General features: G+C 41.8%; 2 protein-coding genes across 7 annotated transcripts; one reads left to right on the forward strand and one right to left on the reverse strand.

The window, feature by feature from the left end:
* Positions 1-1,188: 1,188 nt before the first annotated feature.
* On the reverse strand, positions 1,189-19,393 carry C8G (complement C8 gamma chain). 3 transcript variants are annotated; one of them, XM_074289107.1, is made up of 12 exons: positions 18,413-19,393; positions 16,991-17,019; positions 10,533-10,652; positions 8,929-8,974; positions 8,421-8,665; positions 7,783-7,919; positions 5,336-5,406; positions 4,891-5,001; positions 4,567-4,668; positions 2,816-2,854; positions 2,495-2,629; positions 1,189-1,607 (listed from the first exon to the last, which is right to left on the reverse strand). In XM_074289107.1, the coding sequence occupies exons 5-12, from the start codon at positions 8,556-8,558 to the stop codon at positions 1,594-1,596; spliced, it is 747 nt and encodes a 248-aa protein (XP_074145208.1). In that variant the 5' UTR covers positions 8,559-8,665; positions 8,929-8,974; positions 10,533-10,652; positions 16,991-17,019; positions 18,413-19,393; the 3' UTR covers positions 1,189-1,593. The 3 variants fall into 3 exon arrangements, with proteins under 3 accessions (XP_074145208.1, XP_074145209.1, XP_074145210.1); XM_074289108.1 differs by lacking the exon at positions 2,495-2,629; XM_074289109.1 differs by lacking the exons at positions 8,929-8,974; positions 10,533-10,652; positions 16,991-17,019; positions 18,413-19,393 and having other exon boundaries at positions 7,783-7,912; positions 8,403-8,580.
* FBXW5 (F-box and WD repeat domain containing 5) lies at positions 13,609-23,386 on the forward strand. 4 transcript variants are annotated; one of them, XM_074289105.1, is made up of 10 exons: positions 13,609-14,033; positions 14,853-14,961; positions 16,489-16,721; positions 17,271-17,428; positions 18,460-18,634; positions 18,861-19,009; positions 19,326-19,782; positions 20,963-21,110; positions 21,248-21,460; positions 21,888-23,386. In XM_074289105.1, the coding sequence occupies exons 3-10, from the start codon at positions 16,529-16,531 to the stop codon at positions 22,132-22,134; spliced, it is 1,740 nt and encodes a 579-aa protein (XP_074145206.1). In that variant the 5' UTR covers positions 13,609-14,033; positions 14,853-14,961; positions 16,489-16,528; the 3' UTR covers positions 22,135-23,386. The 4 variants fall into 4 exon arrangements, with proteins under 4 accessions (XP_074145206.1, XP_074145205.1, XP_074145204.1 ...); XM_074289104.1 differs by having other exon boundaries at positions 16,505-16,721; XM_074289103.1 differs by lacking the exon at positions 14,853-14,961.
* Positions 23,387-24,804: the final 1,418 nt, after the last annotated feature.

The following is a 24,804-nucleotide window of genomic DNA, read 5'->3' on the forward strand; positions in this document are numbered from 1 at the left end:
TCCCTCAATTTCCTATATACTACTCTGGCCTTCTTAGAGTGTTGTAGTGGTGAGAGGAGTTTGGGGCTGTACTGCTTCCTTCCATTCTGCCATCTTGGATGGTTTCAAGAGCCGAGAAAACTATTTTAATATAACTACTTTTCCTAGCAGTCCTATATAATTTTTTATGCATTTAAAAACAACATTCTGAAAAAGGGGTCCATACATAGGCTTTTCCATATTTCCATGACTTGTAAAAAGGTTAAAAACTCTAGACCAAGTCCTTCAATTTGCAGATAAGGAAACAGGGACTAGAGAAGGGTGATTTGTCTAAGCCTGAGAGAGCATGAGTCCAGAAGCTCTAAATAATGGTGATGTCAAAGGAAAGAAGCTTATAAACAATTTCATAGCCGAAAGAAAGCTGTATTCACAGAGAATCATAGTTACCTGGCAGAATTCAAAGGACATTAGGGAACTCTCTAGTCTAATTCCTTCATTTTATGGATGAGGAAACAGACCTGGAAGAAGTGATTCACACATAGTCAGCTGGAGGTAGATCCAGTTCAGAACCCATGTCTCCTCACTCCTTGCCCAGGACTCTTTGCCCACCATACCACACTGCTTCTTCATTTAGCGTCTCATTCTGGACAGAGAATGGCCTGTGGCTCTCCACTTCCTTCCTTGGTACACATTTATTTTTTTCCCTTGAAACCCATGCCAGTCCCTGCTCTAGATCTTCTGCCATCTTATCCTTTTCTCAAGGCTTCAAGGACAGGGCCACTATGGGAAGGCATATAATACTCAGGAACAAACTGTTTCTTCTTGGGCTGAATAAATACAGTTGCTACTGGGAGACCTTGATCCTTCTTCCTAAGGAATCCTGAGAGAAAGAGAGATTCATGAACAGATGTATCAACCCCCACTACTCAAAGATTCTTTGTTTCTTTTCTTTCTTTTAAACAAAAGGCTAAAATATTTGCCAAAATAGGGTGTGTGTGTGTGTGTGTGTGTGTGTGTGTGCACGCGCGCGTGCGGGTGCGTGCATGCGCGTTCCCTAGTATTTGTGGCCTTGGCTCATCCTTTCTCAGTGACTAGAAATGATGAGTCAGAAAGACAATAGCCTAAGAGGATTATAGGGTCTATAAAATGTTGGATATGAATTCTAAGACAGACTCTGTCAGAGAGAAACGAGATAATCTAAAAGAATTCTTCAGGTTTGACAGGAACAATTTTAATGAAAAAAAAAATCATCTTCTTACACTCCAGTCTAAGTCCTTAGATGACTTTGTAGACTTAAGAAATGCCTTCAGATATGGGGCACCTGCCCAAAAAAGGCTGAAACCTATTGGAGCCACCTGGAAATCAAATTCCATGCTTGAGACAGGAGTCAGTAAAATCAGAAGCCATTGGAATTAGGGTCATTGGATTAGAGGATTGGGGAAATAATAGGGTCAAAGGTCTAGAAAAAGCACCAGTCCCAGAATCTTGGGAACAAGTCCCCGATCTCTGAATGGACAGTAGTCATGATATGACTGTAGTCTGGAAGCAGCTGACAAGTCGCCTGCCCTCTCACTGAAGGGGTACTGTGCCAGGCCCCGGCCTCTCCATTCCAACTCAGCTTTTCATTTCTGCAACACAGAAAACAGACTGAGAATTATGGTCAATTGTAGCCTATGCCTCCACCACTCAGACCAAGTGAACTGTAACTCTTATAGTTCACATTCATATAGTGTTATAGTATGCACCAAGAACATTCTCCATCTCAACCCTGTAATTAAAAGATGGAAAGAATTGCCCCATCTTACAGATGAGGAACCTGAAGACTTTCTGCTCAAAATGGAAGAATTCAACGTTCATATCAGAGGCTTCCTACTCATATGCCTCTCAAAAAACTAGCATGAGAAAGTCAGATGAATAGATTTTTTTTTTAAATCACACAAGAAAATGAAAATCAGATAAAACAGAGGAGAGAAGTGGAGAACATTGATACAATGGGGAAAAAATGAGGAGATAAAGTAGTAAAAGTACCAGCAGGACTACAGATGGAAAAGGAACAGTGTAAGCTATCCTCTAAGACTGCCTCAATCTGAATAAATGATGCTTTTATTTTAGACATGAATTAACACCATCATGAAAATCACAACAGTTCAGAGAAAGTAAAAAAAAATGTTAGGGAAACTGAGGCTAGAATTAAATTTTTTAAAGGTCTGAAAGAAGTAATAATAATTGTCAAAAACCCAACTGAAGAAGGCTTCTCATAGCAAAAATCAGGACTATAGGGTAACACTCTTAAGTAGAAAAATAACATTGGAAAATTATTCAATTATTGAAAGAATTGGAAAATATAGCCTCAAGTTACAGCCCTGGAAGGTAGGTCAAGACACAGCAGCATCTCCAAATTTAGGAAAACAAAAGAACATGAACACCAGATTTCAGGAAATTGTTCAAGAAAACTTTCCAAAATTAACAAAAATAAGTAGCAATCAACAAAGAGAAAGAATTCACTGGAGCTCACTGAGGAAATTGAGGCTCCAGGAGGTTTGCTGATATATATCCAAGGTCACACAGCTAGTATCTGAGTTCAGAGTAAGGTCTCTTAAATCCAACATTAGATATTTTTCTTCTAAACCATATTGATATTGTTCGGCTCCTAGAAAATAAAAGGCTGTCAGTCCCTATGGATATATAATAAGGTATTATATGGGATTGTGTGTTTCTGGTGAAGGGAGAAGCTAACAATGAAGTGCCCATTCTCCTGGGTTGGGGATGGTCCAAGATGCCTTCTTTGTATGTTCCCCATTCCTTATTCCCAACCCAAACCCAAAGCTGCACTCACCATCCAGGATCTGGAAGTCATGGGAGGAATCACAAAACCCTGTGGGTGTAGAGGTCAAAGGATTAGGCCATCTGAGTAGGCACAAAAGGTGCCATAGTACTGGGAGTACCCATTAAAAATCTTTATTGTCTTAGTCTCTGCCCAAATAGAGGGAAAAGGAAAAGGGAAGGGAGGAAGTCAAGTCAAGGTTAGAATCACCAGTTGTCCACTCAGTCAGAGGCTCACAGAATTAAGATCTGGAAAGGACCTTAAGAGATAATATTGAATTCATTTTACAGCTGGGAAAACTGAGTTTTCAAGAAGTTGTGATATCCCTAGATATAAAAGGAGATGTCATCGGGGGGAGGGAATAGAGGGAGGGGGGGTAATTTGGAAAAATGAATACAAGGGATAATATTATAAAAAATATATATATATAATAAAAAAAATTAATTAAAAAAAATAAAAAAATAAAAGGAGATGTCATAAGTCAGTTGGAAGAGCAAGGACCATATTACCTATCCAATTTATAGATGAAAAGAATTTGTGAATAAACAAGAGATAGAGAGCTTTGTGGGATATAAAATGGATAATTTTGATTGCATTAAATTAAAAACGTTTTATATAAATAAAGTTTATGTAGCCAAGATTAGAAGGAAAAAAGAAAACGGGAGGGGGGGGGAATTTTATAGTTAGTTTCTCAGATAGCTTAAGTATATATATATATATATATATATATATATATATATATATATATATATATATATAGCTATAACTGAGTCAAATTTATGAGAGTATGAGTCATTCTTCAATTGATAAATGGTCAAAGGATATGAACAGGCAGTTTTGGGAAGAAGAAATCAAAGCAATTACAATCACATGAAAAAATGTTCTAAATCATTATTGATTGGAGAAATGAAAATAAAAACAATTCTGAAATACCATCTTACACCTATTAGATTTGCTAAAAGGCTAGAAGGGGAAAATGACAAATGTTGAAAGAGATGTGAAAAATTTGGACACTAATATACTATTGGTAGAACTCTGAACTGATCCAAACATTTTAGAGAGCAAGCTGGAATTATGCCCAGAATTATAAAACGGAATATAATCTTTAGCTTAGCAATACCACTATTAGGTCTGTTTCCCAAAGTGAAAAAGGAAAACTATTATGTTATAAAATATTTATAGCACTTCTCTTGGTCATGGCAAAGAATGGGAAAGTAAAGGGATGGATGTGGATTAGAGAATGACTAAACAAGTTGTAGTATATGATTGTAATGCAGCACTACTGTACTAAAAGAAATGACAAGCAGGTTGGTCTTGCATGACACAGTGCAGAGTGAAATGAGCAGAATCTACAAAAGATTATATATAGTAACAGTAATAGTGTCTGAAGAATAACTGTCAACAACTAAGATAATTTGAATAATATAATTACTCAAATCAACTACAAAGGATTTAAAAAGGAAAATGCTATTTACCTCCAGAGAAAGAAATGATATATGGAAGTATGCATTATATTATTGGTTCCATATATATTTATATCAAATGTTGGCCTTCTCTAATGTGAGAGAAAGGGAAAGAGACAACTTAAAACTCCAAATATCACTAAAAAAATAAAATTTAAGAAAAGAGAGCATTAAGACATGGGCAGTGGGAAGCTCCTCTGAGGTCCCTTCCAAATCTGAGATTCTGAGAAAGCCTAGAATATAAGAGACTGGTTTCAAGAGCTAAGCCAATAGGAAGGTAACATGGGTGGGGAAACTCACCATAAGTGGGGAAATAAAAGATGAAGTCTTCACTTAATGTGGCATCAGTGACTTGTTGCTCATACTTGCTCAAGACATCATCACTAACAGGGAAGGACCTAGCTGCAGGGGAAGAAATGAAGTGGTTCTGGGAATGGGTTTCTGAAAGATGCTTGGGGAGACCAATCAAAATTCAATTTATTTTTTTTTTGTTTCTATGTCAGTGCAAATATCAGAGGCTAGGGACAAAGATGGGCGATGTATGAGTCTCAGCTCTTGCCTCTCTTTCTCCACCATCCTCAGTGCTACTCTCTGTCCCATGGCCATCTCTAGCCCCCTTCTTACCATAGAGTTTTATGGAGAATTGCTGGTCCCTCTGGTAGTATAAGATGGCATATTGGTGGTAATCTGTCTCCCCCACCACTATTTCCACACCACGGCTGCGTTGTCTTCTACCTAGGAACAGAAACTGTCATCTCACCTTGGATCTAATGTTTTAAAGAAGAGGAGAGCACCTGCTCCAGGGCCTGAAGTCTGCAACTCCTAAATTCAAATTCCACCTCAGACGCCCAGTAGCTGTCACCCTGTTTATCTCCATTTCCTCTCCCATCTTCTCAATGTCTAGGGTGCATCTCCCAGAATTCAAACACCTACTACTATCCCTTTCTCCTCCCATCATTTCCTTCCAGGTAGTACTCATTAGAATTGAGTCAGGACCTAGGACTTCTCAATTCTGGGCCTCTTAATCACTGTTGTTCTCTATATCCCCTCCCCTAATACCCATTCTTACCTTGGAGATGGTATCTGCCCTGAAGCTCAGTGGGCTCATATTTTTGTTTGATTTGCCAACAGATCCCATCCCTAAAGAGCAGATAAGGAAGAGATAAGGAAGGCAACTTGTCACCCTGATTCAAGGGTTACTCAAAAAATAACTTAAATTAGATATTAAGGAACACTGAAGAAAGGATCTCAAGGGAGATTGGAAAGGGATACAGAGGAAGAATGAGAATTATCTGTAACCTTGAGCAGATAACCTTTTTGAGTCTCAGTATCCTCATCTGTAAAATGGGGGTAATAACAGCACCTACTTCATATGTTTGTTATAGGATGAAATGAAAAGATTATGCTAATATGTAAAGTCCTTTTCAAATCTTAAAGTTCTTGCTATTATTATGATCATAGTATAGAAGTGACCCTGGGTTCTTGAAGGCTATATCAAAGGAATGTAACTTTTTAAAAATAATATTTTATTCTTCCAAACACATGTAAAGATAGTTTTTAACATTAATTTAAAAAAAAAAAACTTTGTGTTCCAAAGTTTTCTTCTTCCCTCCTGCCTCCTCAAGACAGCAACTAATCTTTTGATAGGTCCTATCAAGATTGAAAAATTTTGAGTTTGGACCAGGTAATGACTGCATTTCTTGTATAAGGAGTGGTTTCAAAAGGTTTTATGAGGCTCCTTCAGGTTGACTGCTGGGAGATTTGATTTTTTCACCATAAACTCTCTTAAAGATTTGTCTCCTAAGGCAAATGAGGGTTGTGATGTCCAGTGTAGAAAGAGCACCCACTTTGGTAAACTTATATTGGTAAAAGTATTGGAGTAATAATAATAAAAACAGTTATTTTTTTAACCTATTGGATACTAAGACATGAATTGGTGGATATAATTATGCATCAAAAGCTCTTTGTGTCTTTCATGGACTAGAAGATGAAAAATCCCCAAAATACAAATACAGAGCTTAAAATATTTTGGAGGACTCAACCTGACTAGAGCCAGATCATTATTATAGACTGAACTATTGCCCACAAGTGCCTGGATTTAATATTGATTCATAAAAACTCAAGAACAATGTTTTCATTTTACTTATTTTAAAATTATTATCATTTTTAAAAGAACAATTTTTATTTTATTTATTATTATTATTTTAAAAAACAATGTTTTTTTACTAGATGCCACTAGGTATGTTTTTTAAACAAGGTTGATTTTTAAATTTTTAGCATAAGCAATTACAGCTTGGAAATCGGCAAACAAATACTACAAATCAGGGTTTGAATTGTCATCTTGTTGATTTTCTAGAGTCTAGACTTAAGAAAATGATGGTAGAAAAGTTAATAATGTAGACTACATGTAAAAATGTGTCCTGTATCCTTAATGGAGAATTGGCTGTTAAAAATTTGCCAGCACATCCTATATTCATGATTTTCTAGCTGCAGGAAAAGAAAAGTTTTTAAAATATTAAGACTTGGGGCAGTGAGGTAGCGTGGTGGATAGAGGACCAGCCCTGAAGTCAGAAGGACTTGAATTCAAATCTCAGATATTTAATACTTAACACTTCTTAACTATGTGACTGACCCTGGGCAAATCACCTTATCCCAACTGCCTTAGCAAAAAAAAAAAAAAAAAAAAAAAAAAAAAAAAAAATTTGGAGAAGGGGAGGAAATTGGAGCTTAAAAATTTACAAAAATGAATGTTAAAAACTATCTTTATGTGTAATTGGAAAAAAAATAAAATATTATTAAGTGTAATTTTTTTTTTTGGTTGAGGCAATATGCAAAATACAATGTGCATTTTGAATCTGGATGCTAATAAATCTACCTAAAAAGAAATGATAAACCCCTCCTGATCCCATTTCATTGCCTTGGCTTAAGACAGGCTTGACCCCTTTTCGAGTATATAAGAGAGATATAAGTATCATAATTCTTAAGAGATATGACACAATTGCCTCAAAAGTCTTAGTTGTTTTAAGTTTTGGGGGATACCCTGTGACTTGTGCATGTATATGTGTGTTCATGTAAACATCTAGGTAGTGGAGACAGCAATAACTTGGAGTCAGGAAATACTGAGTTCAAATTTATCTGAACACATTTGCTAGCTGTATGACAGTTACTTTTTCACAGACTGCCTCAGTTTCCTCATTTGTAAAATGGAAATGCTATCACCTACTTCCCAGCGTTGTTGTGATGACTCATGCCTTGCAAACCTTAGGGCCTGTAACAATGCTTTAATGTCATAGGAAAAGGTACTTGCAGGATTAAGACTGCAGAAGCAACCTCAAAAACCATATACTATAATATCTTCATTTTACATAAAAGGAAATTGGGACCCCTTCGAGAGAGGAAGGCTTTTCTTTTTAGTTATCCAGAGAGCAAGTCACACATCCTTCCCATATCATAAGTAGCAAACACCATTAAACTCACATCCCTCTGTGTCAGGCTATCTCTCTGCAGTTTACTCACAGTTTCCTGAATGTGCTGACAGCCAGGGCTGGGCCGGATACCATAGCCTGAATCCATGTAGCCTCTGACCTGTGGCTAGACTCCAGAAGATGGCTGCACTTGGAGGATACTGCCACCAGGAACCATGTTCCTGAAAACTGAGGGGACAAGTGGACTGGGACTAGAGAACCTTGACCATGGCTCCTAGGTTAGGGAACAGCCTCAGGGTAGCCAGAGGGGAATGAGGAACTCTCCAGGCGCTAGCAGGCAAAAGAAACCCTTCCCTCCAACCTTTTTCAGTTGCTAAGAGCAGAGTGTTTATGGGACAGAATGAACAAGATCCAGAAGTTTTAGGATAGCTTACAGGTAGACAACAAGATTGAAGGTATTTCTGCTCAGTTTCTGGGGGGAGCCCTTGTTCTAAAGGAGGTGTCTGAAGCTTCATCTTGGGGAGCCCTGGTTCTAAGGAGGCCTCTTAAGCTTCATCTTAGCCTCAGCTTTGGGATCACTGGGAAGATCCTACTTGGGGCAAGAGGGGTCCTTGAGTTTTTTTAGAGCAACCCTGCCTCTGCTTCTCTCTCTGTGTCTCTCCCTCCCCCCAAAAACTGAAAATGGAGAAGGGCCCAACTCTGTCTCCCCACTTTCCTCACTGCCCCTACCTGATGAGGGTCAAAGTTGGCCTGAGGTTGGATTTTGTCGAGGAGAACCAGAGGTGGTGAGGGCTTCTTCCGTCTCTGAGCAGAGGTGCCAGGGACCAGGAGCAGAGGGAGGAGAAGGGCAGACCTCCATAGCAGCATAGTGATGATTACTCAATGAGAATGAGAATTAGCGGTAGGAGGAAAGGTCTCAGAGCCAGGGAAAGGCGGATCAATAAGTCAGAGTCCATCTATCTGCATAGCAGGGCCTAAATGGGTCAAGGGGAAGAGGGAGAGGTACTTCACCAAGGGGGGGAACCTCCATTTTTAGACACCTTGCTTTTGGGGAGTCCCTGGTCTGAACACTGCCATCATGAGAAATGCATAGTGTTGTTAAAAAAAAAAAGAATGTTTATTTGTTGATTGAGTAAAACAGATAGGACTGTAGAAATGAAAGATCATTTCCCTTATTTCAGCTGGATCTGGAGGACTTCAGGAAAATGTGAATTCAAATCCAATCTTAGATACTTACTGTGATTCTGGGCAAGTTGCTTAACCTTTCATCTCAGTTTACTCAACTGTAAAATGAGGATAACAATAGACTGATTTGAGGATCAATAACTTGTTTCTCTTAATAAGTCATTAAGCACTATAGTTACTAATTATATTTATTTTAGCAAGATTACATATATGCACATACATATAAATATGTAGCAGGGTAGAGAAAAGGTTTGGATCACTAATTATACAAGTATAGAGAATTTCTAGTATAGAAATTTACTCTGTCAATGCATATCAGATACTCAGCATCTTGACGATAGTTTGCAGTGTTAGAGAGTTGTCCAGAATATTGTGTGGTTCAGATGTCCACACACAACTAACATATATAAGAAATGGGTCTAAGAGCCCAACTTCCTGGCTCCAAAATCAGCCCTTTGCCCATGACTCCATTTTGCTCTCAGCAATTCCCTGCACCATTTAAAAGAACAATAACATTAAAATTACAACACACCCAAAAAGAAATGGAAATACATATGGTTAGTGTAAGGAGACCAATATTTGAGGAGCAGTAAAAAAGTATAAAATGTAGGTAAGGAGTGCATGTCCAGAAAACATTAGTTGGTGAGATTGAGAGATAGCACTAGACAGACAGTCAGACAGAATGAAAGGTATGTTTGTCCTGCCTCCCTTCCACAAAAGAACCAATGGAGAGGCTCCAGAGATGAGTAGATCTTTTGTGGAGACTTTATGGGAAAATGCAGATATAAAATCTCATAAGATAAAAAGTATGAAGGAAAGCCTACTTTCTTCCTTTAGTGGAGAGAAACCTTATAGAAGAGCGATGCTAGATTCACCAAAGTATTAGGTAAGACATGTTTCCAAGTGTATCCTATCCTTCCTACTGAATTGTGCTAGCAGTAGCTCTCATTTCCTTGTAATAATCCTGTAAAGTCGATAATGGGATTGGGACTGGACCTTTGACCTCATTGATCTAGACAATTCCCAGGTGAAAACATTTTTAAAATTCAAAGGTTCTGATAAAATTTTCATTTCCAAAATATATAGAGAACTGACTCAAATTTATATAAAAAATCAAGCCACTCTCCAATTGATAAATGTTCAAAGGACATTAACAGACAATTTTCAGATGAAGAGATTGAAACTATTTGTAGTCATATGAAAAGGTGCTCTAAATCATTATTGATCAGAGAAATGCAAATTAAGATACCACTACACACCTGTCAGATTGGCTAAGATGACAGGAAAAGATAATGATAAATGTTGGAGGGGATGTGGGAAAACTGGGACACTGATGCATTGTTGGTGGAATTGTGAATGAGTCCAACCATTCTGGAGAGCAATTTGGAACTATGCTCAGAAAGTTGTCAAATTGTGCATACCCTTTGACCCAGCAGTGTTTCTACTTATATCCCAAAGAGATCTTAAAGGAAAGAACCTACATATGCAAAATGTTTGTGGCAGCCCTTTTTGTAGTGGCAAGAAACTGGAAACTGAGTGGATGCCCATCAATTGGAGAATGGCTGAATAAATTGTGGTATATGAATGTTATGGAATATTATTGTTCTGTAAGAAATGACCAACAGGAGGAATACAGAGAGGCTTGGAGAGACTTACATGAACTGATGCTGAGTGAAACGAGCAGAACCAGGAGATCATTGCACATGGCAACAAGAAGTCTATATGATGATCAATTCTGATGGTCATGATTCTCTTCAACAATGAGATGATTCAAACCTGTTCCATAAGTTACGTTTGTTAGTACTTGAGTTAAATTTAAAGTTGAACTTAAATTCATTTTTTGGACAATTGTTTAGTAATGAAGAGAGTCATTTACACCCAGAGAGAGAACTATGGGAAATGAGTGTGGACCACAACATAGCATTCTCACTCTTTCTGTTATTGTTTGGTTGCATTTTTCTTTTCTTCTCATTTTTTTCTTTCTAGATCGGATTTTTCTTGTGCAGCAAGATAACTGTATAAACATGTATACATGTATTGTATCGAAGATATACTTTAATATATTTAACATGTATTGGACTACCTGCCATCTAGGGGAGGAGGTAGGGGAGGGTGGAGGGGAAAAGTTGGAACAGAAGATTTGGCAAAGATCAATATTGAAAAATTACCCATGCATATGTTTTGAAATAAAAAGCTATAATGATTTTTAAAAAATGCATATCAGATGCTCAGCATCTTGACGATAGTTTGCAGTACTAGAGTTGTCCAGAATATTGTGTGGCTCAGGGGGAGGGGGAGAATTCCCAGGTAAGGAAACTCCCTCCAACAAAGCAGATTAGCATTTTCACTGTAACTATGGTCTGGAGTTGCCTAGATCCTGGAGCAGTGAGAGATTAGCTGACTTCTCCAAGCCAGTGAGTGAAGGAGGGAAGGCAGAGCTTTCCATCTCCAATGCTAGCTTTCTATCCATTTCGACAGCATCCTACCGCTTAAGGTTGAAAGTAAAAACATCATTGTGATCATTTTATAAATGAGAGTGACATTCAGAATAATAAAGCAGAAGGTTGCCACACTTCTGTGTCTTAGCAGTCTTTCAAAAGTTAAAAAAAAAAAGTTATTAAAAAAAATTCTCTAGTGGACAAACATCTGGTGATGAACATTGCTGAATTTTCCTTGCAAGACAATCACATGCCTAGTTCTTGACCAGCCCAATTCTAGAATCCTTTCTAGCTCACTTACGTCTGTTTGTTCCCTAATGGAACAGTCTTTAAGAACTTAAAGTGATCTCCGTGACAGGATTCAGTTCAATCCATTAAATATTCATTCAATGTCTGATATGAGCAAGCAACAGAGAAGCCAAAGTATATATGAAAGACATTATCTTCAGGGAATTTATAATCTCTCAACAAGGCATCAGAGGAGGACTTTGACAGAAGCTGCTAATATTAGTGGCTGAATTCATCCATTTGACAAAGATTTATTCACCACCGAGCCCGGTGCTCAACACTGAAGGAGAAAGAGCATTTACAAGTTTTGGACCTTTACAAAGAACTGGAAATTGAGGGGGCCATCAACTTCCCCGTCTGTGTTATACCCATACATCTGAAGCAGCTATCAATAATCTAAATTCAGTGATACTAACAATCAGAGTTTCTTTGTGATTCAGTATTTAGCTATTAATACGCTGTATCCTATGATCTAAAATGTCATCAAGTTCATTAAAGTCATACCAGATATATAATATATGCATAAACAAAATGCATCCTATTCACTAGTTAACTAAATAAATGTTACTTCCATTTTCAAAGACATTATACTTCTGTACTTTAAAACTTTAAAAACCAACCTGCAGCATGAACAGGCTGCAATACCTATTCTTTGATTCAATGCAATTTTCTGTAATTCAAATATTCTGAAAAGTAATTCTTGGAGACTGAATGTAAATCAACGACACTATGTTCACTTTTTTCTTTCTTTTTATTCTATTTTTTCTCTTATGCTTTTTCCCTCTTGTGCTGATTTTTCTCTCCCAACAGGATTCATAAAGAAATGTGTATTAAAAAAAAAATTTGGAAAAGGGATTCCGTCCCCACTCTCTTCAGTACATACACACGGTATGTGCGCTTTTGGAATTGCTGAAGAACTGACGGTGTAGGTGTGCTTGATACAGTTTGTCTGGAGGTGGGTGGGAATTCCACAAGCCGAGGCTGAAAGGGTGCGTGTGGGCCGTTTCGGGAAGAAGTAACAGTCCGAACAGAAAACCGTGGACCGGAGGAAGGAACGCCGGACTGAGATTTGCGGGAGCTGGCCCGTCACTGGTCTGGGCCTCCGTTTGCTCGTCTGGAAAACGAGGAGGGGACCTGGAGGATTCCTCAGCCCTTCGGGGCTCCGACTGCAGTTCCCGTGGTCCGGCCCAGGCGCCGTGGGTTCAGACTCTCTCTCGCTCCACAAGCGCTGGCCGTGCCAGTGTGGGCTCAGGGAGTTGTTCCCCCCCTCCGTGATTCTGCCCACGTGTCCAGTTATAGCAGTACAATAATGCTGTACATTTCACCAGAGGCTCCCTGAATCTCCAGACCGGAAAGTAGCCCTCGCAAGAGCTGGGGGTTTGAAATCAGAGAGCCTTGGTTCAAATTCTGCTTCCCTTCCTCTATTTGTGTCTGTGTGTGTGTGTCTGTGTGTGTGTGTGTGTGTGTGTGTGTGTGTGTGTGTCTGTGTGTTTTTCCTGAGCTGGGGTTAAGTGACTTGCCCAGGGTCACACAGCTAGGAAGTGTGAAGTGTCTGAGATCAAATTTGAACTCGGGTCCTCCTGAATTCAGGGCTGGGGTTCTACCCACCGCGCCACCTAGCGGCCCCTCCTTACTCTATTTTTGGGGTGGGAGACTGTGACAGATATCGTGAATAAAGAAATGACCTTGAAGTACTGGACCTGAGTTCAAATTCAGATTCAGACTTACTGACTCCGTGCGACTGAGGAATTCACTTAGCCTCGGTTTTTCTTAGACTTCCCCATCTGTAAAATGGGGATAACAATAGCGCCTGCCTGCTAGAACCGTGCTTAGGAGAAAACGAGAAGCCCTGTGCCTCTGAGTGTGGGGGCGAGTGTCGCAGACCTTGCAGCTCAGTTTGCACGGCCTACGGCTATTCTCGTTATCACAGCGTGACCGCGGGCAGAGCACCCCCGCTTTCGGTTTCAGTTTTTTGACCGGTACAAAGAACGGATTGCACTCATTGGTTTTGAAGGTCGTTATTGCTAAGATTCAGGCGGCCCGCGGCTCAGGAACCGAAGCTTGCTGCCTCCTGGTGGCCGGCGGCAATCTGCTTGGGGACCGTGTTCGGTCTGGTGCAGGCGCAGAAGAGGAAGGAGGCGAGCACGAGAACCAGAACTGCGAGAGCCTGGGCGGGGAGAAGGCGGGGTGAGACGGCTGGGAGGAGCCACCATCGATGCTTCTGGGTTCGAGGCATCCAGCCTGGGGAGGACCCACATCATAGAGACGCGGAGAGAGCGACGGCTGCGGCGACTCGGCGCGCGAGCGGAAGTGGGGGCCGGGGGCAGAGCGGCCCGGCCCGGGGCTTCTCTCGCCTCTCCCCTCGAGCCCCGCCCCCCTCCTCGACCCGGCTCCGGCTTCGGTTCCGGCTCCGTGTGGCGGCTCCCGTGGGGTGAGTGGGGGAGCGCGTCCTGCGGCCTCGCCCCGCCAGCGGGGGCCTCTCTCCCACTGTGAGCGCGCCCCGACAGCGCCCCGCCGAGGCAGGCCTCCTCCCCGCAGGCCTCCCACCCGAGAGACGTCCCCCTGCGGGACACCCCCCCACCCCAGCCCAGTACCTGACACATCTCTCCCCCGCAGGGACCTCCCTGACCCCCAATAGGGACTTTTCCACCTCCCTGAATACCCTACCGCAAAGAACCCAAGGCCCCCACTCTCCCAAAGGCCCCCCAGCGGGGACCCCTTCCCAACAGATACTTCACTACTAATGGAGCTTCCAGTAAGGACCCCTTTAGGGAACCTTCCCCAGCAGACTTCATCCTCAAAGAGCCCCTCCCTAGGGAGACCCCTCACCTTCCCAACTGACACCTCCCCCTCCCCCTCCCGGGGCCCACCTTCCTAACAGACTCCTCACCTTCAAAGGACTCCCCTCTCCAGCCTGCTTCCTTGACACCTCACTCTCAAAGCTCCCCCCAGTAGGGACTCCTGCTCAGGAATGATTGCTCCAGGGATCCCTCCTCCACAGAATGCCCCGCTTAGACCCTTAGGAGAGTCCCCCCAAAAAAAGTGAATCCCTGGGGGCCCAGCCTGACCCCAGAGCGCTCCTCTCCTCAACAGCATCTCTCCTAAGGGATCCCTTTCCTGAAAGCGCCTTCCCCCAAGAGAATGCCGGGAAGGCCCCCACCCTTCCCCGGCAGCGCCTTCTCTAACCTCGCCTCCTTCGCATCCCTTCTGTCCTCCGCTTCCCTGCCCATGGGCTTCTCTCCCTCTCCAGCCTCTTAGACCAGGCTTCCTGCCAGCCTCATCTCCTGCTCTCCCATTGAAGCTCACCCCACTCCCAAAGGTCCCTCACCGGCCCTTCACAAAGTTACTGTGCGACCCTGGCAAGTATCGTTGCAACCGTTCTGTTAAACTGTACCCCACATTTAGGGAGAACAAGGTGTAAGGAACCCCCAGACTAGAGGCCCTTATTTACCAGGAATTTGGATTACAACTCTTCACCCAAATCCTGCGTTTCATTTATATAATCTAGAAATTAGCAGAGCCTCATAGACTGTAGGGTGAGCATTTGTCTCATTCCCTGGGTCCGGGCAAGCTCCTTATTTTGCTTACACCTTGATTTCCAATTTTCCATTGTTCTTTCATCCACTGTTGCAAATAGTTCTAGTTTCCTGACCAGGGAAAGGATCACATTTTGGTCTGTTGCCTAGAAGATTCTTCACACAGATAAAGTCTTGACTTTGACCTAGGTTTCAGAAATCAAGGATCAGCTCCCTCTGGCCTTCCTTGGACAGGATAGGCTAGTTCTTTTTCAGTGCTCTGAAAAGTTTGGTCCCTGGAGCCCAAGTGGTCGAGGAAAGCTCATTGGGAGGCAAATCTGAATGAAGGGGTCCCAGGCTGTAGGAATTGTCAAAGCAAGTGGATAATTCCAGGGCCATAACGTTTGGCCTGCCACCCTTTGTTTTGTACTCAAAAATCCTTGTCTAAGACCAGCTCCTCAATAATTTCAAGGTCAAGTCCATAGAAAGCCAGTGTTGCAGAGATTGTTAGCCTGGAAGAAGGCAGGCAATAATGCAGACCAGAGGTGGCCTTCTTTTCCTTATCCCTAGATTATTGGTACATCCTTGGAAAATTGTAGAAGAGTCTCCTGCCAACTTAGATTAATATTCACCCCTCTCAATTATCTTTCCTATATATATATATATGGACATATAGCTCCCTATCTCCTCTGTCCTACCCCACCAAAAAAATTAACTATTTTTTATAAACACAGAATAATGTCCCAAGAGTCTTTGTGTGGTTTTAACCTTTGGTAGCTTAAATTTAGAAGTATTATCTTTGTCTCTTGCTTAGATCATAAACTTCTTGAAGGTAGAAATTGTTTAACTTTTATCTTTCTATCTTCAATACCTTAGTTTCTAGTTGGTAGCAAGTATTTAATGAATGTTTATTTGACTACTATGAGAAACAAGGCGACTACTTGAGCCCCAGACACTCTGTTCCTGTTGTTGCTTTGCTTATCCATTTCTCCTTACTCCTTAGTCCTCAGTAGGCCAGGCAACCAGACTAGATTTGGGATCAGGAAGTCCTAAATAAATATTTCTCAATCTTATTCTGTGACCATAGTCAAGTCTTCTGGACCTTAAATTTTTCTCATCATTGGATTATCTCTTTGAGGGCAGGAACTCTCTTTTGCCAGCTTTGTATCCCCAGTACTTAGCTCAGGGCTTAGCACATAGTCAGTGCTTAAAAGTTTAACTGGTCTACAAAATAGGTATAATGATATCTATGGTGCCTAGCTCAAGTTGTTGTGAAGATCGAATGGTATATATAAATGTCAGTTTTGCTCTTGTTGGTTTTTATTATGCCACTACCTTGTCCCCCCATTCTTGTTATTTTGTCTGACTCAGGTGCATGTGATTTCAGAGTCCTTGGGGACAGAATGACACGATGGATGATGGGGGCAACCCCTTCCTTCCAGACAGTATTATTTACCAGATCTTCTTGAGCCTGAGCCATGAAGATGTGCTAGCCGCAGGGTTGGTGTGCCGCCAGTGGCAGGCAGTGTCTCGAGATGAGTTCCTGTGGAAGGAGCTGTTTTACCGATACTACCAAGTGGCCCGAGATGTCCCCCGTCATCCAGGTCAGTGAATAGATGGTAAAGTTGAGGTTGAGCACCATCTTCCCTGGGGGAAGGAGGCAGCTTTTTTTTTTTTTTTTTTTTAAGTCTTGGAGTTAAACACTGGGCTTGAGATACATGAAACTTGTGTCACAGTTTGCTGATGACTGGCCCCTGGTCAGATTGGAATAACATTACTCAGGGCCATAGATATAAAGCTGCAAGAGACAGAGATCATCTAGTCTAACTCCTGAATTTTATAGAAGAAGAAATTGAAAAGGGAATTGACTCACCTAAGGTCCCACAGGTTCTCAGATGCCTTCTGTAGAGAGAGCAATATATTAATATCTAGGGGAAATACAGTATATTTATGGAGCTTCATATTGGTAATTTGTATGCAGATTTGGAGGAGATGGGGTCCTGCCAGTAAATCAGCAGAGCACAGCCGATGGCTATTTTTATTAGGTTATTCTATAAAAAACAAGTTTGCTCTTTAGAAATCATTTGTACCTTCCTCATTTTTTGCCCTATTGCCCCCAAAATGATACCCTCCTTTGGCTTTGTGTGGTACAGCTGCTGTCTCCTGGTATGAGGAGTTTCAGAGGCTCTATGACACCATCCCTTGTGTGGAAGTACAGACCTTGAGAGAACATACTGATCAGGTCCTCCATCTCAGCTTTTCACATACAGGATACCTGTTTGCATCCTGTTCCAAGGACTGTACGGTAAAGGTAAGACTTAGAGCCTGCAGAGTACCTTGGACTACTGTAGTTCCTGTTGAACCAAGGTGCCTTCTATTCCCTGGGGCCACACACCCTCTCTAGGGAGTCCTAACCAAAGTCCTTTACCAAAATAGGCCCATGTCTTAAGATAAGTCTGGCTTCTTGAGTCAGAATAACTTTTTGAGGCAAACATAAACCTAGGTAGAAATGGAGATTTTGGAAGATCATAAGTGAGTTTTATATATAATTACAAAGAAAATTACCAAAACATTAACAATGGAAAGAATATGAAGATTTCAATTTATACTTTGGCCTGGCTAACGATTCTGGATATTTAGCCTTTTAAGTCCTTGTGTCCAACTTGAAAAGATGGGAGAAGTTAAAATTGTGGCCACACTAAAGCTTAGCTAGTTACATTCCTTTGGGTTTGAAATCACCTCCCAATCTGAAATCATCTTTTAGCCCTAGTGATTTTGACCCACATAGAGATATTAAGATGAGATTATTTTGGGAAATTTGGTCAGTAGCCCTAGCTTTAGGGTTCCTTATAGATCTCCTGGTGAGAAATCTCACTCAGTTACCACTTACAGCTCTGTTCAAATTGCTGAAGTTCAAAGTGTGAAGCTCCTTTATCTCTTGCCATCCCCTCTACTAGCTTGAGTCACATCAGAATCCCCACCCAACTTTAGGAAGAGAGTTCATCAGCTTTCAGGATAGTTTTTTTTCCTGGGCCTTTTTTCTACCTGAAAGGAATGGGAACCATTGCACACAGAGCTGAACTATCAGGACTTACTAATTAACTCCTTGGGATGCATTCATTGGGTGTATTGAGTGTGGAACAATTGCACTGATTTGTGGAAATTAGATTATAGTGACCCAAGCTGTAATAGGAATCTTGCTTTAGGATGTTTTCAGCTTTGACTCTTCCTCCTATCATATTGGCTTTTAAGATTTGTCGGACAAGGTGAATGATGTTGTTAATGGGAATCTCACCCTTTGAAGCATGAGTCCCCTTTCTGTTCTTCTTTCTGTTCTCACAGATCTGGAACAATGACCTGGCCATCTCACTCCTCCATAGCTCCAACATGAGGCCTTACAACTGGAGTTACACCCAGTTTTCCCAGTTTAACCAGGATGACACACTGCTCCTTGTGTCAGGAGTCTTCCTGGGGCCCCACAATTCTTCATCAGGAGAGATTGCTGTCATCAGCTTGGGTAAGAATATAGAGCCATCCCCCATTTGTGTACCTTCCTCACAACCACCCCCAGTTCACTTTGCCAGATAAAGTATTTTTCTTTTATTGCCAGGGGCTCCCCAGAGAGAGCCTTCTCCTCTCCAAAAGTAGAGGGACAGACACCACTTCTGCCCTCCCATTCAGCCACAGCTTCATCCCTGGCTTATTTTACGCTTTCCTTCATTTCTTGCCTTTCTGCTCAACAGACAACTTTGCTCTCCTCTCACGAGTACGAAACAAACCATATGATGTGTTTGGATGCTGGCTTAATGAAACCAATTTGATCTCTGGGAATCTACATCGGATTGGAGACATCACATCCTGCTCTGTGCTCTGGCTCAACAATGCCTTTCAGGTCAGGCAGACACTCTTGAGATTCTTGGAGGACTCTAGCATTAAGGGGAATAGAGGTCCTTGGATTGTTTTATGGGTAGGGTTCTTACATGACAGCAGGTCTAGAGAAAGATCTTATCTGAAGTTGGGGATTATATATACTTATAATCCTGATTTTCTGAGACACATTGGGCTATTCAACCTTGCGAGGTATCTTTCCTCCTGTGAGACTAATAATCTTCCTTTCAGGGTTCTGTAGGTATCCCACATTTTGAGCCAATACTGACTTCATAATGCAGTTAGAATGCTTCTTACTCTTAGTTTGTGCTTTCCTCCAGGATGTCGAGTCAGAGAATGTTAATGTGGTGAAGCGACTCTTCAAAATCCAGAACCTCAATGCCAGCACAATCCGCACTGTGATGGTGGCAGACTGCAGTCGCTATGACAACCCAGACCTCCTGCTGGATGCTGGACCCCAGCCGGCTTCTGTCACCACCTCTCCTTGTCGGGTTTTTGACCTGGGCAGTGATAATGAGGAAGAAGATGGCTGGGATCGACTCCCACCAGAGACCCAGTCCCTGCGGGGCTCCAAGGAGGGGTTGCGGCGCTTCCTAGATGATATCATGGAGGGGCGGGCTCGACCTGTCTTGTCAGAACAAGAGCTGGAGAGCAAAGTTGCAGAGTTTCTGGCCCAGAGACGGACCAAAGCTCCAGAGGCCAACATAGAGAGCAGTGATAAGAAGAAATATTTGATCTTTACCACTGGCTGCCTCACCTATTCCCCACACCAGATAGGTACCAAGATAAACTCATATAACCTCATGATGCCAAAGGAAGGTCAGGAGTGAGAGCATCTCATATAGGCAGTGCATTAGTGTTAACTTGAAGGGAAAAGGGAGATGAGATCAGAGAAGGCCCAGAGGATAAAGAGGTTATCTGAGTGCTCAAGAAAAGGAAGAACCAACTGGGTATAAATAGAATTCTCAAATTGGAGGGGATAGAAGTGAGTTTGAGGAACTGAAGAGTGGAGTTAGTGAGGAAAGAAGGCCAGGAGGTCCCTAACTGTTCTATGCCTGGTAGTGCTGTTCAGAACCACAAGGTGGCAGTGTTACAGCCTTTAAGTAGCCATTTTCAGGTAGATAACTACCCGTAGGACTTAAGAAGAGCCCAGTAAAGCTACAGTAGTAGTAATTCCTAACTGAATGACTGGCTTTTCTGTTTGAAGGAAGAGATATAACACAAAAACTCATGGCTCTATAAACTGATAGACGTAGCTTCTTTATACCTCTGGCCCAGCACTATTTTACAAGGTGTCTCTGGTCTCTTTTCAACTCTGGTGCTAGTTCTTTACCTCTTGAGTAACTTAAAAAGACAGTGAGGGGGTGAAATCAATAAGAATACTAGATCTTCATTTAGGAAGACTCACCTTCTTGAATTCAGGTCTGACCCCAGACAGCTGTGTGAACCTGAATCATTTTACTGTTTGCTTCAGCTTCTCATGCCTCAGTTTCTTTTCTGGAGACAAGCTGGAGAAGGAAATGGCAAACCACTCCAATATCTTTGCCAGGAAACCCTCAAACAAGGTCATGAAGTGTTGGAAATGACAAATCACTTACCCTTCCTCAATTTCCACACTTCTAATCTAGAGATGATACATGTCCTTCTGGAGATACTAAAGAAAAATAAGAACCCAAGTTACCTAACCCTTTGGGAAAAAAGTTAAAAGCTCCAGAGCAATGTAAGGTATCTTCATTGACATTTATTATCTTTACTTTTTTTCTTATTGCTTTTGTAATCCTGGGCTCTGTCATTCTTAGTCCAGTTATTTTAAGTAATGCTTTTGGTGGTAGGGACAGAAGTATTAATATTTAGGGTAGAGTAGAAGTAGAAAAGACTCGAGACTTATTCAGACCACAGTTCCTAACAGCCTGATTTCCTGCCCCTTCACCTTAAATCTTTTCTCTTTCCCCATTAGGGATTAAGCAGATCCTTCCTCACCAGATGACAACAGCAGGGCCAGTGCTGGGAGAGGAGCGGCGCTCAGATGAGTTCTTTGACTCATTGGATCATGTGATCGATATCCACGGACACATCATTGGGATGGGCCTGTCACCTGACCACAGGTGCGGTTGGGGAGCAAGTTACCAACCAAACTGGCTCCTAGGGGCAGGAATTGGTCATTGACTGAGGCATGCTTGCCTTCATGGGGGCATCAGTGGTTTCTTTTTTGAGATCCAAACTTCTCATTCCCCTTATCCAGGTACCTATATGTCAATAGCCGCTCATGGCCCAGTGGCTCAGTGGTGTCAGACCCCATGCAACCACCACCTATTGCTGAGGAGATTGACTTACACGTGTTTGACCTTAAGACTATGAAGGAAGTGAAGAGGGCCCTCAGGGCCCACCGTGCCTATACTCCCAATGATGAGTGCTTCTTCATTTTCCTTGATGTCAGCAGGGATTTTGTTGCCAGGTAAAGCCCAAATCCATAAAGCTTCCATCCCAGGTGGAATTGACAGATTCCTTGGGGGAAATGTGGTGAGGGAAGAAGACTTCTATCCCAGCTGAGGTGGGGAAATTTGGGTTGAGGTGATTTCTACTCATTTATACAAGATCGTCATATGAATAGGACTCAGAATGGGAGAAGAGATGCTAAGCATTAAGTACCAATAGAAGCCAAGGAACCAAGCTTGCAATATAGGGCAATATGAGGCAGGACACTCGTGATGGGGAAGGGCCTGAGTAGTCAAGCACATAGCTATTTTCCTACTACAGGGATCTTGGCTTTTCTCTCAGGATTCTACCTATAGTATCTACCCTGGGGTTGAAGGACAAAGTGAAGGGTTTGGGGATAAACTCCGATTAGCTCTGACTTATCCTGTCTCACATGTATCCTACAGTGGTGCCGAAGACCGACACGGCTATGTCTGGGACCGACACTACAACATCTGCTTGGCCAAGCTCCGGCATAAAGATGTGGTCAACTCTGTGGCCTTTAGTCCCCTGGAACAGGAGCTGTTGCTGAGTGCCAGTGACGATAATACCATCAAAGTATGGCGGTCTCCCCGCACAGTGCGCATCCACCAAGCCTCTCGTCCACGGCCCCGTCCACTCTTCTTTTCCTGGCTGGGCAGCCAAAAGAGCTGAGGAATCCCATCTTACTATCTTGAACTGACAAGTTCTTCTGAGGAGCAGATACCTTGGTTTGCAGGGGATTGTTCTAAGTGCTCAGGCCATCAACAAATCAGAGAGGAGTCAAGACTGGTGTGGCTGGTTTGACTCAGAAGACCAAGTCCCTCACCAAGCAATGACTTCCATCTTACTCTCTGAACTTCAGGGACTAGAGAGCCTGCCAAGTGACAGTGCCCGTCACCCACATGTTCGGGACCCTCTTTTGTTGATGGCATCTTGGTACTGAGCTGAAGAGTCCTTTCCCATTCTTGAGTTTGCAGCAGTTCTGCCACAAGATGAGACCTAGCCATTAACACGAACCATTTGGGGGGGCACAGTCTGTGTGGGATAGCAATGTTGGCAGAATTAGAGGAGAAAGAGGATTTCAGACACAGACTGTTTCACCTCCGCCCTTCTCACCTTACCCTCACTACTTCAATTCTAGCACAGGGACAACTGAGTAGGATTTATGATTAGAAATAATTTTACAAAATAGGTTATTTGAACCTTCCTTTTACTTAGGTTTCGATGTGTTCTATTTCAAAGCTAGGGTTCCCAATTTTTGAGGTTTGTAAGAAAGCTGAGTTGTATGGGCTTGTCAGGTAGACTGGGCCCCCTCTCAGAGGAGTTGCTCACTATCCACCTGGAAGTTAGGGACAACCATTCTGATCAAGGACTCATCTCCTTAGAGGTTTTCACTTTACACTTTTTTTTTCTTTTTGTAACACTACAGTTTATTTCACATTTTCCCAATTGACTCTCACTAAAGATAAACATTTCTCTAATGTGGCTCAAATGAGTTCATTTGGTCTTTGAGATTTGCTTTGGTTAGAAAGAGATTCTTAGCTTGATTGAACCCAGTTTGGACCTGAAGCTCTTCTGTTGCCTTCATCTAGCTGGGGATTTACAAACAGTTGGCACTGCTGATAGATTCAACCTATTAAAGAATGGTACAGTTACTACAGGGTCCAGGGATGGAGGTGGCTCCTTCCCCATACTCTGAGGCTTTGCCCCATTCTTTTTCTTAAATAACTTATTTTGAACACCAGCATCTAAGTAGCTTGTAACTTAAGTCTGGGGCCAATCTGGGAAGCTGCAGGGAGGGGTTGCTGGATCTACCTTGGTGAAAACTGTTGGGATAGGTCCTTGTGGGGTCCTGGGATCGAACTGCATGTCTGCCTCTCCAGTGCACCTCACTCCAGCCCTGAATAAACATTGAATACCCCTTGTGTTTTGCTTTATGTATGTATTGTGTTGTATACAAATACTTGGGATAGGGCCTCTGCCTAAAATAAGGTTGTTAATATTAGCAGCATGCAGTAGGGAAGGGCCACAGACTTCATCCCTTATAGTAGCCAGTGTTGAGGTGAATAGTCGAAATTGTGAAGTGCAAATGCCAACCTAAAATTGCTCATCTCATTTGCTAAGTGTCGCCAAACCAAACAATTCTTGATTCCTTAGATCTAAGATTTGAAAGTGACCTCAGTCATTAACTCCTGCTCTTAAGATTCATTTGAATAAGGATGGGATAAATTTGTCTCTTAAGGTCTCTTCTATCTCATGTCTAGTGATTTTCCCTCTGTCCTTTTGGGGAATACATTCCATCTCAGAACAGCTCCAACTTAGGATACATTTTCTTAAGTTGAGTTATAATCTGCTGCTCTGCAATTAAACTTTCCTTCTGGGGCAATTATCTAAAGACTATCATGATTTTTCTAAGATTTTTCTCAAAGTTAAAACATTACAACCTGCCCCTTATGATTTTGGTCCCTTTTTTCTGGACACATATCTTCGCTATTAAGAAACAGTCCATGTATTTAAAGTTGGATATCAGAGTACATTGCAAGCTCCAGGAACAGGAAAAAAAAGAATTCTAGTCATTCCCCATCAATACACTCTGCAAAGAGAATATATAAAGCTTTCTTCACTACAAAGGATATAATTTAACTACCTAAGCTAATCAGGAAACTGCTTTTCTCTATTCCATATCTAGAATGCCTCCAGATACCTAATAAAATGAAAAACTGATTTATGTGAATTAGATCCTAAATCATTTTTGCCTTAGGAGCCCTAATAATAGAAACTGATCTGCAATAGTCAGATTTTTACCTCAAAAAAACAAATGGGGGTGAAGAAGAAAACACTTTCTCAAGCAAGAATTTATTAAGCTTACCATGTGTCAGGTATCAGGCTATTAGTAGAGTACAGGGAAGAGTTAAATCTTCAAGCTTAAGAGGACTAACTAGCACGTTTCCTTCTCACAAAGGGGGGTTACTGGTACAAAATTAGTCCTCCATTTTTAGACACAGCCCAATTGTGTTTTGCTTGACTACATGTAGAAGAATAAATTTGGGAAAAGAGTGATATAGTCATTGATAGAAGATTTTTTTTAAAGGATCAAAAGTGTTGAGCCTGGAGATGTGCATTTGGTGCAGTCAAGTAATAATGGTACAGGAGGATTCTAATCACTTCTTCTCAATAACTCAAAAGACTAATGACACATTAAAGAGTAAATACCTCCACCACATTTTAGGACAAGATGTGGGAAAACCTTTTTTCTGCCAAGTACCATTTGGTTATTTATAACATCTTTTATGGGCCACACAAAGTTAACAACTTATAGAACTTAAGCACTAGGAAGTTGTA

Source organism: Sminthopsis crassicaudata, chromosome 2 (genome assembly GCF_048593235.1).
Source record: "Sminthopsis crassicaudata isolate SCR6 chromosome 2, ASM4859323v1, whole genome shotgun sequence".
Classification (NCBI taxonomy): Eukaryota; Metazoa; Chordata; class Mammalia; order Dasyuromorphia; family Dasyuridae; genus Sminthopsis; species Sminthopsis crassicaudata.

Coding starts and splice junctions, on each gene's coding strand:
- C8G (XM_074289107.1), bottom strand. CDS start 8,558: ATGCTGCTATGGAGGTCTGCCCTTCTCCTCCCTCTGCTCCTGGTCCCT. Junction 4,669..4,890: donor ATTCTCCATAAAACTCTATG/GTAAGAAGGGGG, acceptor CTTCCCCTGCAG/CTAGGTCCTTCCCTGTTAGT. Junction 2,855..4,566: donor CTTTTATTTCCCCACTTATG/GTGAGTTTCCCC, acceptor CTACACCCACAG/GGTTTTGTGATTCCTCCCAT.
- FBXW5 (XM_074289105.1), top strand. CDS start 16,529: ATGGATGATGGGGGCAACCCCTTCCTTCCAGACAGTATTATTTACCAG. Junction 17,429..18,459: donor CCAAGGACTGTACGGTAAAG/GTAAGACTTAGA, acceptor CTGTTCTCACAG/ATCTGGAACAATGACCTGGC. Junction 19,010..19,325: donor GGCTCAACAATGCCTTTCAG/GTCAGGCAGACA, acceptor GCTTTCCTCCAG/GATGTCGAGTCAGAGAATGT.